The sequence below is a fragment of the Pelodiscus sinensis genome, chromosome 6 (genome assembly GCF_052426305.1).
Source record: "Pelodiscus sinensis isolate ZL-2025 chromosome 6, ASM5242630v1, whole genome shotgun sequence".
NCBI classification, from domain to species: domain Eukaryota; kingdom Metazoa; phylum Chordata; order Testudines; family Trionychidae; genus Pelodiscus; species Pelodiscus sinensis.
In genome coordinates this window covers 80,998,524-81,012,203 of record NC_143057.1, presented here as the reverse complement: position 1 = coordinate 81,012,203, position 13,680 = coordinate 80,998,524, and the positions used below count along the sequence as shown (strand labels likewise).

At 44.3% G+C, this 13,680-nt stretch overlaps 1 protein-coding gene across 3 annotated transcripts in view; it reads left to right on the top strand.

Moving 5' to 3' along the window:
- Positions 1 to 11,435, top strand: part of ATG10 (autophagy related 10) — a 201,478-nt gene extending 190,043 nt beyond the window's left edge. The window contains exons 6-8 of one of the 3 annotated variants that reach the window (XM_089779325.1): positions 8,614 to 8,711; positions 9,671 to 9,790; positions 10,189 to 11,435. In XM_089779325.1, coding sequence (XP_089635451.1) covers positions 8,614 to 8,711; positions 9,671 to 9,782 — 210 coding nt within the window. In that variant the 3' untranslated portion in view covers positions 9,783 to 9,790; positions 10,189 to 11,435. The remainder of the gene's footprint in view (positions 1 to 8,613; positions 8,712 to 9,670; positions 9,791 to 10,188) is intronic. The other 2 variants (XM_075932201.2, XM_075932200.2) reach the window with 2 other exon arrangements.
- The last annotated feature ends 2,245 nt before the right edge of the window (positions 11,436 to 13,680 follow it).

Sequence of the window (13,680 nt, the reverse complement as noted above, 5' to 3'; positions counted from 1 at the left end):
GGACAGGGTAGGATTTAGGGGCAAGTGACCCAAGCAATTACCTAAGCTGCTGGGCTTGGAGGGGGGTGTGTGTGCATTGTGCTGTTTTTGTTAGTGAAAATAGCATGTTTAAAGTAAAATGTTTCCTGTATTCCATATGTGGATTCATTTATCATTAACTTCCTTTGAAGAAAGGTTTGGACAAATGAAGCCCCAGGAAAATATCTGGTGTGGTGGTGATAGTGGTGTTTTAATGACCTGCTTATGACTAGCAGACAGGAAAACACTCTTGCATATTTGCACAGACCTTCACTGGACTCTGACACTCGGGATGTTCAAACATCAATGATAAAGATTTTGGTCAAAATAGACAACATCTGTCACATAGGAACCACTTTCCACTTCAAGTTCTCCAATTCATGATGCAGAGCTGAAGGACACTTTTCCTAATGTGTGGATTGCTTTGAGGATTCTGCTGACACTCCTGGTTGCAGGCACGAGAGATTAATACAGCTCATTAAAATATATCTTTGATTGATAGTTGTCACTGAGGCCGTGTCCAGACTCAGGGGTTCTTTCGAAAAAAGGCTACTTTTTTCGAAAGAACTTCCCCTGCGTCCAGACTCAAGCCGCGTTCTTTCAAAATTATTTCGAAAGAACGCGGCTTTTCTTTCGATGGCGGTAAACCTCAATTTACGAGGAAGAACGCCTTCTTTCGAAAGTTCCTCTTTCGAAAGAAGGCGTTCTTCAATGTAAAGAGGCCGTCTTCGAAAGAGAGCATCCGGACTCGCTGGGTGCTCTCTTTCGAAAAAGCGGATTTCTCTTTCGAAAGATCCACCTGCAGTCTAGACGCGATCTTTCGAAAGAGGCTCTTTCGAAAGATGCTTTTAAAAGAGCCTCTTTCGAAAGAAGCCTGCAGTCTAGACATAGCCTGAGAGACTGACATCACTTGTTATTTTATCGTTTGACAATGCCATTGGCCAGTCTGTGGATCTCTCGTGCATGCAAAGTGTGTATACAAGTCATACAATGGGCTACACAGACAATAAAAAATAAGGTTTAACAAAAATAATAATAATGAAAAATAAGTTTAACAAATTGGAGCGGGGGGGAGGCAGTGGTGCATGCTTAAGACATTTCCTGCCTGCGGCACCATTTAAACTAGGGTGGCCCTGCTCAAGTAGCATGTGGTTTGCATTTCTTTTTTCTGTAACTAAGCAAAACTGAATTTAGTTTCAAATACAGGATGAATCTCTCTGACAGGACCACAGAGACTCAGTGAAGGGCCAGAAGCCAGAGCCCTGCAGGAGGCTGGGAGCTTAGCCACGCTGGCTGCAGGGAGGCCAGTGGGAGTCCAGCTGAGCCTGTGGCAGGGAGGCTGCAATACCAGTGGACTCCAGTGGGCAGCAATCTGCTGTGGTGGGCCTAGGTGACCTGGTGGTGGGACCATGGGGCTGTCGCAGCAGGGCTGACAGGGCCGAGAGTTTTGGCAGTGGGGCCGTTGCTGCCCCAGTAGGACTGACTGGGTCAGAAATCCCAGTAGCTGAGCAGCAATCTGTTGTGGGGAGGGGAATGGGAGTTCTGGCAGGAGGACAGCAGGCTGGCAGGGTTCATGCCGCCAAGGCAGGTCTGGCCAGTCTGGGAGCACCGGTGGTGGAGACATTGGTTTGCCGCGGTGAAGCTGAGAGCCCCAGAGGTTGGGCCGTGAACTGCCATGGCAGGGCAGCTGGGCTAGTTGCATGTGGGGAGCCTGCTGGGAGGTCAAGCAAGGAATGGAGCTGGGCTCAGGGACCTGGTGGAGGGGAGCAGAAATGACTTCCCCTAATGCAGCAAAATCCCTTCTTCGGGACCACTCAGGTCCTGAGGGTGCTGGACCAGGGAGGTCCAACCTGTACCAAACAAAAACTAAAAACTCATCTCCTCTGTCACATCTTTTGCCCATTAACCTTCTCTGTGTTATTCCATGCCAGAAGCTAAGCTGCATAAGCTGGTATGGACCAGCCTTAAAAATCTTTCTTGATGCTACCTAATAAAGTGGTCTTTCCACAGAAGGTAAAATAAGCTACAGTTTGAGCTGAAAAGTCCAGAGGAGCTGCTACTTGCAAAAATTCAATTTCCCATGAAAGTTGGGCAAGACTCAGAGAAGAGATATGCAGATATGATGGGTTCCAATTTATGCCACTGAACAGATTGTATTATGAGTCTGTGTGGGGTTATATAGAGGAAAATAATGCAGCAGATTTCAAATAAACTGACTCACTACCTGGCATTCTGTTACTGTCCAGAAGAGTTGTGTGCAACCCATAAATGTAAGAATCCATGCTGTACAACTCCAGATAGCAATTGTGGGAATAGGCTAGTACCTCCTGCACATTACTGTGAAAATTTACCACTACACAAGTTACTTTGCAATAAGATTGATTTCTAGCTAAAAATAACCTAAAACTGCGACCTTGCCCTATCTCACAGGTTGAGAAACAATGCTGATACAGGCTAGGGGTCATTAAGCCTCCGCGCTCCTTCCCCCAAAATCAGTTGGGGCCACACACAAGTAAAAAGCAAAAAATAAAGACAAACCTCTCTTGCCTGCTCCCAAGTGAGAAGCAAAAAAAACCCTCCTCACTCAAACAACTCGGGGCAATAAGGCTTGCCCCATTCTGGCCATCCAACACTTGTGCTCTAGCCCTTGCTAGAGACTTTCCAGATCAAAATACGCAGGGCTCTGGAGCGGTGTAAATATGTCATTGTCTATATGAAATTTTAATTTGTACTGACTTCACCAGTGCTTTTCATGTAGCCTGTTGTAAAACTAGGTAAATATCTAGAAGACCTCTGCATATCCCAGGTTGAGAACTATTAAGTTAAAGTACAATATTGCTTTCTTAGAATATAGTTCAGTATCTAATTTACTGCATATCACCATTTTCTCTCACAGGTGCAGCAAATAATAAATATGTGTATTAAGTGCATTCTCAGAGAGCTTTTGTTCACTCCCATTTAGGGTGTTTTTGTAGCACTTCTTAAGGATTCTGGATTGACTGTTGTAGAGACTGAAACCCTCTCTTAATTCACAGAATGGGCGCACCACAGATAGCAATAGTGCAGGATTCCCACACTGCCCTGCCAATGTACTTCAACACTGACCTAGAAGAGTTAAGACAAAGGTTATGTCATTCTCCATTGCCGATTCAGTCCTTAGCTCCTGTCATGATAATGAGGCTTAGCCAGCAGCCTGGGAACTAAAGGGTTAACTATACTTAACTCAGGTAGTATTGGCCAATAGGAACGTAGGTAGGAATTTCAAACTGGGACAAAGGAATTTTTGGTTTCTCCCTCCTTTGTCTCTGGGACAGTTTTTCTCCAGCTACTGAGGGAGTCAGACAGAATGTCTCCCTCCAAGAATAGACTCTTCACTCTTCTGTAAGTAGGATAAAGTTTAGATAAATCCATTAGGTTTTATTGTTTTATGGTTTGGGAAATGGGATCTGATGTCTGTGCATCAAAAATGGGTTTCTCTCTCTTTTGCAACTAAGTTTGGGCCCATGGTGGAATTCCCCATGAGTATATTACTTTGTGACTCTACCATCTAGTCATTATGCTTGCAACAGAAATATTGTGGTGATAATAAAAGTTCTTTCTTTTTTCTTTTCTTAACCTGGTATTGGTTAATTTGTGTGTCCTGGTTTGTACTTTAGGGGTGAGATTTCCCAAGTGATCTCTCCCCTGATTTTCTTATCTTTACTTGGGTGGTGGCAGTGGAGTTTTTATCCCCAAAATTTAGGTTAAGATTTTGGGGGGAAGTTTTTTACCAAAGCGTGGAAAATAACGTTTTGGGGTACTTTTGCAGGCCCCCACTTCTGCATTTATCTTGCCAGAGTGGGGAAGGAGCCTTGACAACTCCTCAACTATCAACAAAAGCACTAATGAATGCCAGTTTTGATTATATGAAACCTCACAGTTAATTTCATATAGGCCATCGTACAATGTTGACATTCAGCTTCTACCAACCTGAGCAGATTTGACTTGATGACCTGGCAATAAAAAGGCTTTATTTCCTATTATCAATTCCCTATACCACTCATTCTTGTGATGATACTTACCTATGTATTGGCAACTATCATCATTTCCCTCACAGAGGGGAAGCTATGTTAGTCTATATCTGCAGAAATAATGAGGAGTCTTGTGACACCTCCAGATTAAATCTGTTAGTCTCTAAGGGTGCATCTACATTGCACCATAACTCAAAATAAGTTACACAATTTGAGCTATGCAAATTGCATATCTTATTTGTCAGGGTGCAAGCCCCCACCATGCCTCAGTGCCCCCTGACTGTCCTCATCTAGCCCCTCTCAGGGCAAGTTACAGTCCATATGGGTTGCTCATCATTGGCAATGGGGTTGTCTCAACTGCCCTGCTTACCTCGGTGGCATCATGAACCACCTCCAAACCAGGGTTTTGTCTCCAGCCCCTAGCCAAGAGGAGTCTTGGCTGGCCCTTTCCCAGCCCTTGCTGGCTATCCTCAGCTTGTCTCCCTCCTAGGAGCTCCTACTTTCTCCACAGTCAGCCCTCCACTGACTTCCCCCCACTAAGCAAATTGTGCTTCTCTATTTATAGTTGTCAGCTGGGCTCTCACTCGTCCTAACGGCTTCAGCTGGCCTCTCTGTTCCCATCCCTTGCTCAGGGACTGAGTCAGGGGCTTAAAGGGCCAGTGCAGGGCAGGCGCCCTGTCACATTATTTCAATTTCGAAATAGCTTATTTCATCATTTATTGCTGTCTCAACAGCATCAAATTTCAAAATAAAGCGCTATTCCAAAACGTCTCCTACTCCTCGTAGAATGAGATTTACAGAGACGTCGGAATAATGAGCCTGAAATAACGGGCATGCTGTAAAGATAGCTATTTTGGGATACTCTGATATCCCGAAATAGCATTGCAGTATAAACATAGCCTAAAGGTGCAACTACACTGCATCCATAGGTTGAAATAAGATATGCAATTTGAGTTACACAAATTGCAGATCTTATTTCAATCTAATTTCAAAATAGTTTATTTTGAAATTTGGTGCTGTCTACACAGTGCCAAATTTTGAAATAAACTGCTATTCCAAAACATCCCTTAACCCTTGTGGAACAAGCATTACAGGGACATCGGAATAGCAAGCCTGTTATTTCAAAATCTATTTTGAAATAATGGGCTGGTTTAAAAGACATAGAATAGCTATTTTGGGATACCTCCCAAATCCTGAAATAGTGCCGCTGTCTAGACATACCCTAAGGTGCCATAGGTGCCTCCTTGTTTTTCCTTCTCAGAGGTGCAGATTCAGATATTTAACCTTAAATTTACTTTAAGCATGATAACAGTTGATTAACAAAAGGATGGGGACACGATCATTTACAAGACTTGGAATTCAGGATTTAGCCAAACTTTCCAGCTTCAACATGCAACTTCACTTTGTCTCCCTGATCCCTCAGCAGTCTCATCCCTTGCCTCAGTATTACTTTCTGGAAGCTTTTGTGGAACGTATTTGGTGGACTTTGGATAATTATGTGTTGTGATGTCCTGTGCTGTGGCTTTCATATCGAAACATGAAGTACATTGTATGTGGTACATATCCCTGACCTTCAGGTTTTGAACAGTTCCAAGCAGCACAGTATTCATGTTTTTTGCTGTCTCTTGTTTAGGGCTGAGTACACTATAGCATAATAGCAAATACATTTACATTTCTGACATTAGACACAGCTGTTTGCTTAATGGGATTCTTTCCTACTTTTCATTGTAAAGAATATTGTCTCTGAGAGTGTTGCTTTGGTCCACATTGAGAAAATTGCTGATAGCTTTGACAAAACATCTGCTCATAGACGTGCCAAACACCAGCAGTATGAAATTAACAAAACGGGTCAGCTTCACTGGTACTATTCAGAATCCTGGGCATAGCAGTGAAACTTTCAAGAATTGTGTCAAGCTCATAGCGCTGCTTCTGCTTCATAAAGTGTCAGAGACAAGCTGTGGAGTTACTGACAGGGAAAAAGACCGAAGAAATAGATTGTGAGGTGCAATAGAGTAAGTCAGAGCAGTCAGAAAGTCAGTGGAAGAGAGTGTTGCAGAAACCCTCTTCATTCCCAGCAGCCAGGACAGGAAGAAGAGGTAAAGTGTTCCATTACATTCCAGTTAGCAGGCACTCAAGATCCAAAGCCTGATATGAAATTCAGAGACTGTGGATAGTAGTAGGCTTGTAAAAATTCTAGCTACAAATCGTACCAGTGGAATGGGAGAGAGACATTCCTCTTGGATGGTGCACATGCACGCAGGTCTTGAATATGTACAGTACATCTGGCTCCTAGGTATCTGGAAAATGTTTCAGGCTCCAGGACTCGTTACAAAATAAGGAGGTATGTTAAGAGGAAAGAGGTAGAATAATGAGTTAATGAGATATTACATAATCAGTAGGCTCAGACCTGCATTCCTAACTCAGCCTATGTATATTTTGCCCAACTTGTGCAGAATCAGTCTGAATATGGACTGCTAGATACTGAGCAGAAAATGTGAATATTCAACTAGTGGAATTGTCATTGTGCTCTGTTTGGAGGGCAAGCAACATCAAGAACTAGATGAATTACCTCTCTTAATTTGGGAAGTGAACATATATTTTTGCATTATTCATTATATTTAAGGGTGCTGTCACTAATTGGTTGTTTGCTGTGCAAGTTGAGGAGGGAGTTAATAGTATGTAAAAGTGCTAAATATCTTTTTAATACCTCCAAGGAAATACTTCCGTGAGCGCTGTCTTTTAGAGACATCAGACTGATTCAGACTAGCAGCTGAATAGCAAAGATATTTAATTCACACAGGCAGTTGTTTCTCAGTGCAGAACGGCATCAGTTCACTATTACTGACAGCAGATGGTAGCAGTCTTGCATGAATTAACTGCACTGACGAGAGAAAACAAAGAGGTCTGAAAATATTTTTGGTCTCTGAATGTTATATTAAAGAAAATGCTATCCATCCCCATGTGTATGTTTTAGCAGTAGAACTAAGTGTGCTGCCACTCTAAGAAGGCTCCTAGCTATTATACTAATATTTTAAATGCTGTGGGGGCAAAACCTGATCTCAGAAAAGTCAATGGAAGAACATGCCCTGATTTCAGTGGGACCAGGATTTGGCTGTGGTATAGGCTGGTGACTGGAGAAAATGTGAGCTTTTCATTACACTGCAGGGAGACCAAGTCTATGAGAATTTTTCTGATGAGTGTAGGCAAGGACCTAGGTCTTTCAATACAATACAGCCAAACCACTGCTGAAATATGGCCCCAGAACTGGCCCACATGCACATCGCTTTGGAGTAGGGGTATCCCCAATCAGTGTAAAAACTGTGTGATGGGGTCTGTGCTGCCACCTTTCCCTGTTGTCACTAAGGAGTGCATTTACAGGGGACAGGCTTGTGACTGGGTGCCTCTGTCATGCCAATCCCTAGCTGCAGTTTCAAGCCCTGCACAAAGCCATGCTTGGACTGGGAGGTGAACTTTATTCTAGTTTTATATACACACTCACATCCCCTGTTCTCTCTCTCCCCCCCCCGCCCCGAGCTGCAGTGTGAGCTTCTTGGCCTTAGCTGAAGATCTGGCTCAGTAGTATCTAACCTAAATATGGGTTTTGTGTATTTTGGGTGTTCCCTGTTTTGATATTTGACTTTTCTGGAATCCCTTTGAGATTGCACTTTGCTGTGACATATTAGCTCAGGGGTGGGGAACCTACAGCCCAGAGGCCAGATGTGGCCCCTAGCTTGCCTGGATCTGGCCCCTGAGGTTGGGCCTCTGCCTCCAGCATTGGGGAGCCGGGCTGGCACTCCAGCCCTGCTCTCCTCCCGTCCAGACCCTGGACCCCCATTCCTCCCACCCACCCTTCCTATCGCCAGCCTGCTCCTGCACCCTATCAGCCTCCCAGGCCCACCAACCCCCAACCCACTCCTGCACCCTCCCTCCTGCCCAGATCCCACACCCCAAGCTTGCTTCCTGGCAGTCCCCTCCCACACACTGAATTCTTCATTTTTGTCCCATCCCAGAGCATGGGGGAGGGGGACATAGAATCTACTAGTTTAGGCTCCCTAGCGTCTGGTGTTCATGGGGAATGTGGGGAGTGGCTTTCAGTTCCTCAGTCTTCTTTTTTTTAAATTTCTTCTCACTTTTGTGCAGTCCCCGACTGATTTTTCTGTGGGTCAGTGGCCCCTGATCCAAAAAAGTTTCCCCATCCCTGTACTAGATGCTAATGCCTTCTGCTGAGTATGGAGATGAAGTAGGAATCTGTTTATTTTGATGCAGTAGTACCTCAGCAGTGATCTCATCAATGTTAATGCAAATTAATTTCCCCAATGTGATAGTCAGATGTGCCAATATGTTGATATAGTTGCTGATCGGGTCATTGTTAAAATTTTGCATTAGAGCACAAGTTTGAGTGAGTCGGGGCCTGTATTGCTTTTGTATATTTGTTACTAAAACAATGGGGGTCAAATTATCTTGAAGTGAGCTGCTGAATTAAACGATGGAGGAATTGGACCCTCATTTATTCTTTTTTAAATGGCATCTTGTATCTTTTCCTAAAACAATTTTGATAATAAAACCAACGGATGGATTCTTTCAGGAGCACCCATTACTTGGTCAACCATTCTTTGTCCTTCATCCCTGCCGAACTAATGAATTCATGGCTCCTGTATTGGATAATTCACTAAGAGAAAACAGGTGAGGAACACCAGTGCAGTTTGTGAGGCTATAGTAAGATGTTTAGTGTATGTAAAATAGTTGTGTACATTTGCAAGATCAGAATAGTAGTCAAGAATTGTCATCTTCATCTGTGTGTAGTAAAACTGTGTTTTCATTTAAATCCTGTAAGTTAAAATTGAGTGTTTAAAATGCATGAGTATCTTTATTTTAAAGAAAGTTGTCTGGGTTCTAGGGTTACCAGATGGTTTAAAAAAAATACTGGACACACTTGATCTCAGATGGGAGGCTGGTCGGGAAGGAAGAGTGGGGCTGGCCGGAGAAGATCGGGGGGACGGAAGGGGGAACCAGCTGGTGGGAAGTGGGGCTGGACAAGAGGGGGTCGTGGAGAGCAGGGTTGGATGGAGGAGATACGAGAGGGTAGGGTTATCAGATGGTTTAAAAAACATACCAGACACACTTGATCTCAAATGGGGGAGGGGGAGTTGGCCGGAGGAGATCGGGGGGTGGGGGGGACTGGCCGGCAGGAAGCGGGGCTGGCGGAGAGGGAGCCGGGCGCACACAGATCCCGAGGTGCTGCTGTCCTGCGCACAGCCCCGGCGGGGCGCATGGGTGAGTCTGGCCCCGGGGATTCCATCCTGCTCTGGCCCTGCCCCCACCCTCCTCCTCTCTACTGTGTAGTTGCGTGCTGCCTGGCTGGTAGACAGGCTCACGCACTGTGAGCGTGTTTACCTGCCAGGCAGTACACAACTACGTAGTGATACTCATGATAATAATAAACACTTAATTAGAAAATATCAGACATTTATATGTCCAGTATTTTCTCAATTTGTTTCCCGGACAGAAAGCTCAAATACTGGACTGTCCGGTTCAAAACTGGACACCTGGCAACCCTACTGGGTGGAAGGTTACTTTCAGGCATAGATCTGAACATCAGTAGAGATTTTTTAATACATGCATGCTTTCTTTGGTTTTTTTAGGAATATAAACTACATTACATCATGGCTGAGTATTGTAGGCCCAGTTGTGGGATTAAATCTACCTCTGAGTTATGCAAAACTAGTGTCTGAACAGAATACAGAAGCAGATTAAATCAAAAGGTAAAAGGGTTATGGCATATTTTTGAGTCTTGTATAAATTCAGATTCTAGTTTGCAAGCATTTCATCTTTTACTTCTAAGTCTTTGCTTGAGGAGTGCCTCAGATTTTCCATCTGACAATTTACAGTTTCTCCTGTGTCTTTGCCATTTTGCTTTGCACTGGAGAGATGAGTTGATGTCCCTCTGGCACTCTGCCAGCACCCTTCTTAACAGCCAGGCAGTGTCTCCAATGAAAGCCACTGTGTACTTTTGAGAGTGCTGTCTCAACAATATCAGAGCTTCTTGACTTAACTTCTCCATTGTGCATTTAATGGTGTGATCTAATGTACTTGCACTGCAATGATTTTTATTTTTCCGCTTCTACTACTTCTGATTTCTTACTATGTCTCTCCACTTCAGGGCCCACAAGTTGAAGCACGGGCATGAGTGAATTGTAAATCAGTTGCAACCTGGTCTGCAACTGAGCTCAGACACAAACCACCCAGTTCCCTCATGGTCGGCACAGCTCAGTAAGGCTTGCCATTCAGGTCTCTTTCCCCTAACAGCAACATGCCTGATGACAACTGAACACCAAAGAGCTGGCTGCATTAGTGATGCCTCACGTTCCACATGGACACAAGCTACATTCTATGTGATAACGCTGATTCAGTAGGGTCCTTTTTTCCCTGGATTTGGTCTTTACTGAGATGATATCAGAACACCTAATAAAAGGCCAAGCTTCCTGACATGGGATTGAAAGAATGGCTTTGACTCTACTGAAAGGTATCGGACTGTGTATCTAGAGAAGTATGCTATCAGTCTGCAGATGTTCACAGTTAAATTATATATGTGCACCTTGGTGTGGTTATTCCATGTTAGGGTTAGTATGTAACCTGGAAAGAATAGGTACACTTAATTGCCAGAATTCTAATGATCCCTCAGGGGGGAGAATGTTTTGTATATGTATTGATTCATTGAACAAATGGATCAGAATTGTAGATGAATAGTACTAATACACTGTATTGGCTAAAGTATACAATTCTAGAATTCAGGGTGTCTCAGTACAATCATGTGAGCATGTCCCTTACAACTTCTTCACTATGTCTAAAGGGTTTTCTCTCCTAGGGAAGGTACTGTGGTAAATTAGCATTTCTTTTAGAGCTTGTAAGTATTCATGAGTAAATGCCTGATTCTGCAGTCCTTACTCAAGCTAAACTCCCACTGGTATCATGAAGTTTTGAATGAGTAGAGACCATCCCCAAGATCTGCGAAAAACAAGCTAGAAATAACTTCAGTATGACAGTTGATTTTGATTCCCTCTGAATCACATTTTGTTCTCTGTTCTGCATTTATTTTGTACAATGCTCAGTAGATAAGAATTACAGATTTTGCTTTCAGTGGTTTAATGAAGACAACATCTACATGGGAAGTCAAATATTATAATATGTTGCAAATATAAAATTTGAGGGATTTAAAAATCTGTACTCAGAAGTTTTATCTTCATGTTTTTAACTTAGGCTATGTCTACACTGCAGAGCTATTTTGGGATACCTCTGGTTTCCCGAAATAGCTATTCTGCATCTTAAGAGAAAGCCCATTACAGGCAATCCCCGGGTTACGTACAAGATAGGGACTGTAGGTTTGTTCTTAAGTTGAATCTGTATGTAAGTCGGAACTGGCGTCCAGATTCAGCCGCTGCTGAAACTGACCAGCGGCTGACTACAGGAAGTCCGAGGCAGAAACTGACCAGCAGCGGCTGAATCAGGACGCTTGGGGCAGAGCAGCTGGGGTGCTGCTGGGTTGGTCCAGTAGCGCCCAGAGCGGCGCTGCAGGACCAACCGGCAGCGCCCCAGCTGCTCTACCACAGGCGTCCGGAGAAAAGCCTGGTCCTCCGAGGCTTTGCTCCCTGTCTCCCTGGTCTGACCAGCAGACCAGGTAGACGGGGAGCAAAGCCTTGGAGGATGCCCACAGCGGGACAGCTGCGGCGCGCCTGGACTGTCCCGCTGTGGGCATCCTCTGCGTCTCCCTGGTCTGCTGGGGGGGGGGGGCCGCAACTAGTGCCCCCTCCCCCTAGCAGACCAGGCTTTTCTGCCCACGACGCCTGGGGTAGAGCAGCTGGGGCGCTGCTGGGTTGGTCCTGCAGCGCCGCTCCTCGGCGCTACTGGACCAACCCGTCAGCACCCCAGCTGCTCTGCCCCAGGCGTCCTGATTCAGCCGCTGCTGGTCAGTTTCTGCCTCGGGCTTCCTGTAGTCAGCCGCTGGTCAGTTTCAGCAGCGGCTGAATCTGGACGCCAGTTCCCACTTACATACAGATTCAACTTAAGAACAAACCTACAGTCCCTATCTTGTACGTAACCCGGGGACTGCCTGTACTGGATTCTAATGTTCTAATGTGATACCTTTGTTTCCTGCACGACTTGTAAAATGTAGTCCTTCGTTGACTTCTTATGACAGCTGTCAGATTGCATTCTTTTCAAAACATTCAGTTACGTATGTTTTATGGTAAACAATATCTGTATCCTATTTCACACATTGAAATAGTTATTTCTCTTTATACACGAGGAAAAACAAATGACAAAAAAATACTATTTTAAATCTGTATTTAGAAGCCTGAATATTCAGCACTGCTTATGCTTTTTGTGCTGCTCCAGTGAAACAAAGGAACTCAAACAAATAGCTAAAGATTCTCATCTGGTCATTCTAGCCAGCTTTGCACCAACTGCTTCTGCCTCCACCCCATCATAAGAGGTGGAATGAGGTGTGGCTAGAGTACATTGTTCTTTAGCAGTGCTGAGACACTGGAATGGCTAATAGTTCCAGAGCAAATTAGAGATGACTGCTCTACTTGCACTGAGAGTTGAATTAGCTCCCACTACCCTCAGGGTCAGGCAGGGGAGATCCAGAAAAAAACAACACATTCCATATACATGTATGTACAAGTGTGCACACACATGCACCTGATCCACTGCATGTTGCAGCACCATATTGGAGGATCTAGCTCATAATTATCTTTCTGTAGCATCAGAGATGTTACCCAGTATTGACCTGTTTGTCAAATGTACAGAATAAACAAATCCTTGCACCCCAAGAAATTCAATTTTAAGGTACAGGGCCAGTAAAATATGATACAGAATGGAATTTAGTCTATATACCTGGAATGCTTGTTTTAAAATATGCTTTCTTGTGAAGGGTTCCTTGAACGAGAACCAAAAGATTTTCTTCATTTTTAAGTCTTATTTATTTCGACTAGTTTTTGGCTGCTCGTCAGAAAATAACTTCTAGTTAGTTTGGAGTAAAATGTACTTGCCTAGTTTCTTAGATATTTCTAGGGGTACGTCTATACTGCAACGCTATTTTGGGAAACCATAATATCCCAAAATAACTATCCTACATCTTCACCACAGCAAGCTGGTTATTTCAGGCTTGCTATTCTGACATCCCTATAAACCTCAATCCACGAGGAGTAAGGGCCATTTTGGAATAGTGCTTTATTTCAAAATTTGGTGCTGTGTAGGCGGCACAAATGTGTCACAGATGGTACTTAGTCCTGCTATGAGGGCAGGGGACTGGACTTGATGACCTCTCAAGGTCCCTTCCAGTTCTATAAAGAAAGAAAGGTGGGGGGGGGGGGGAAAGAATGTTGAGGGCCAGGACTGCAGGATGCAGAGAAAAAAATTGAGTCAGTGCAGATGGAGAATCTCCTCAGTTGTTGAGTTAGCCTAGGCTGGGAGTGCTGGTTACTGTCTTTGTGAGGCTGTACTCACTCGAAAGTTGCCCAGAGGCAGGAGAAGACTGCAGCACTGGATTGAGGGCCAGTCGGCCACTGCTCTCCACATCACTCCCTGCCAGACATGGTGTTCTGCAGATGGGCCAAAAAGAGCCAACTTCTCTTAATCCAAGTCTCGCTACATC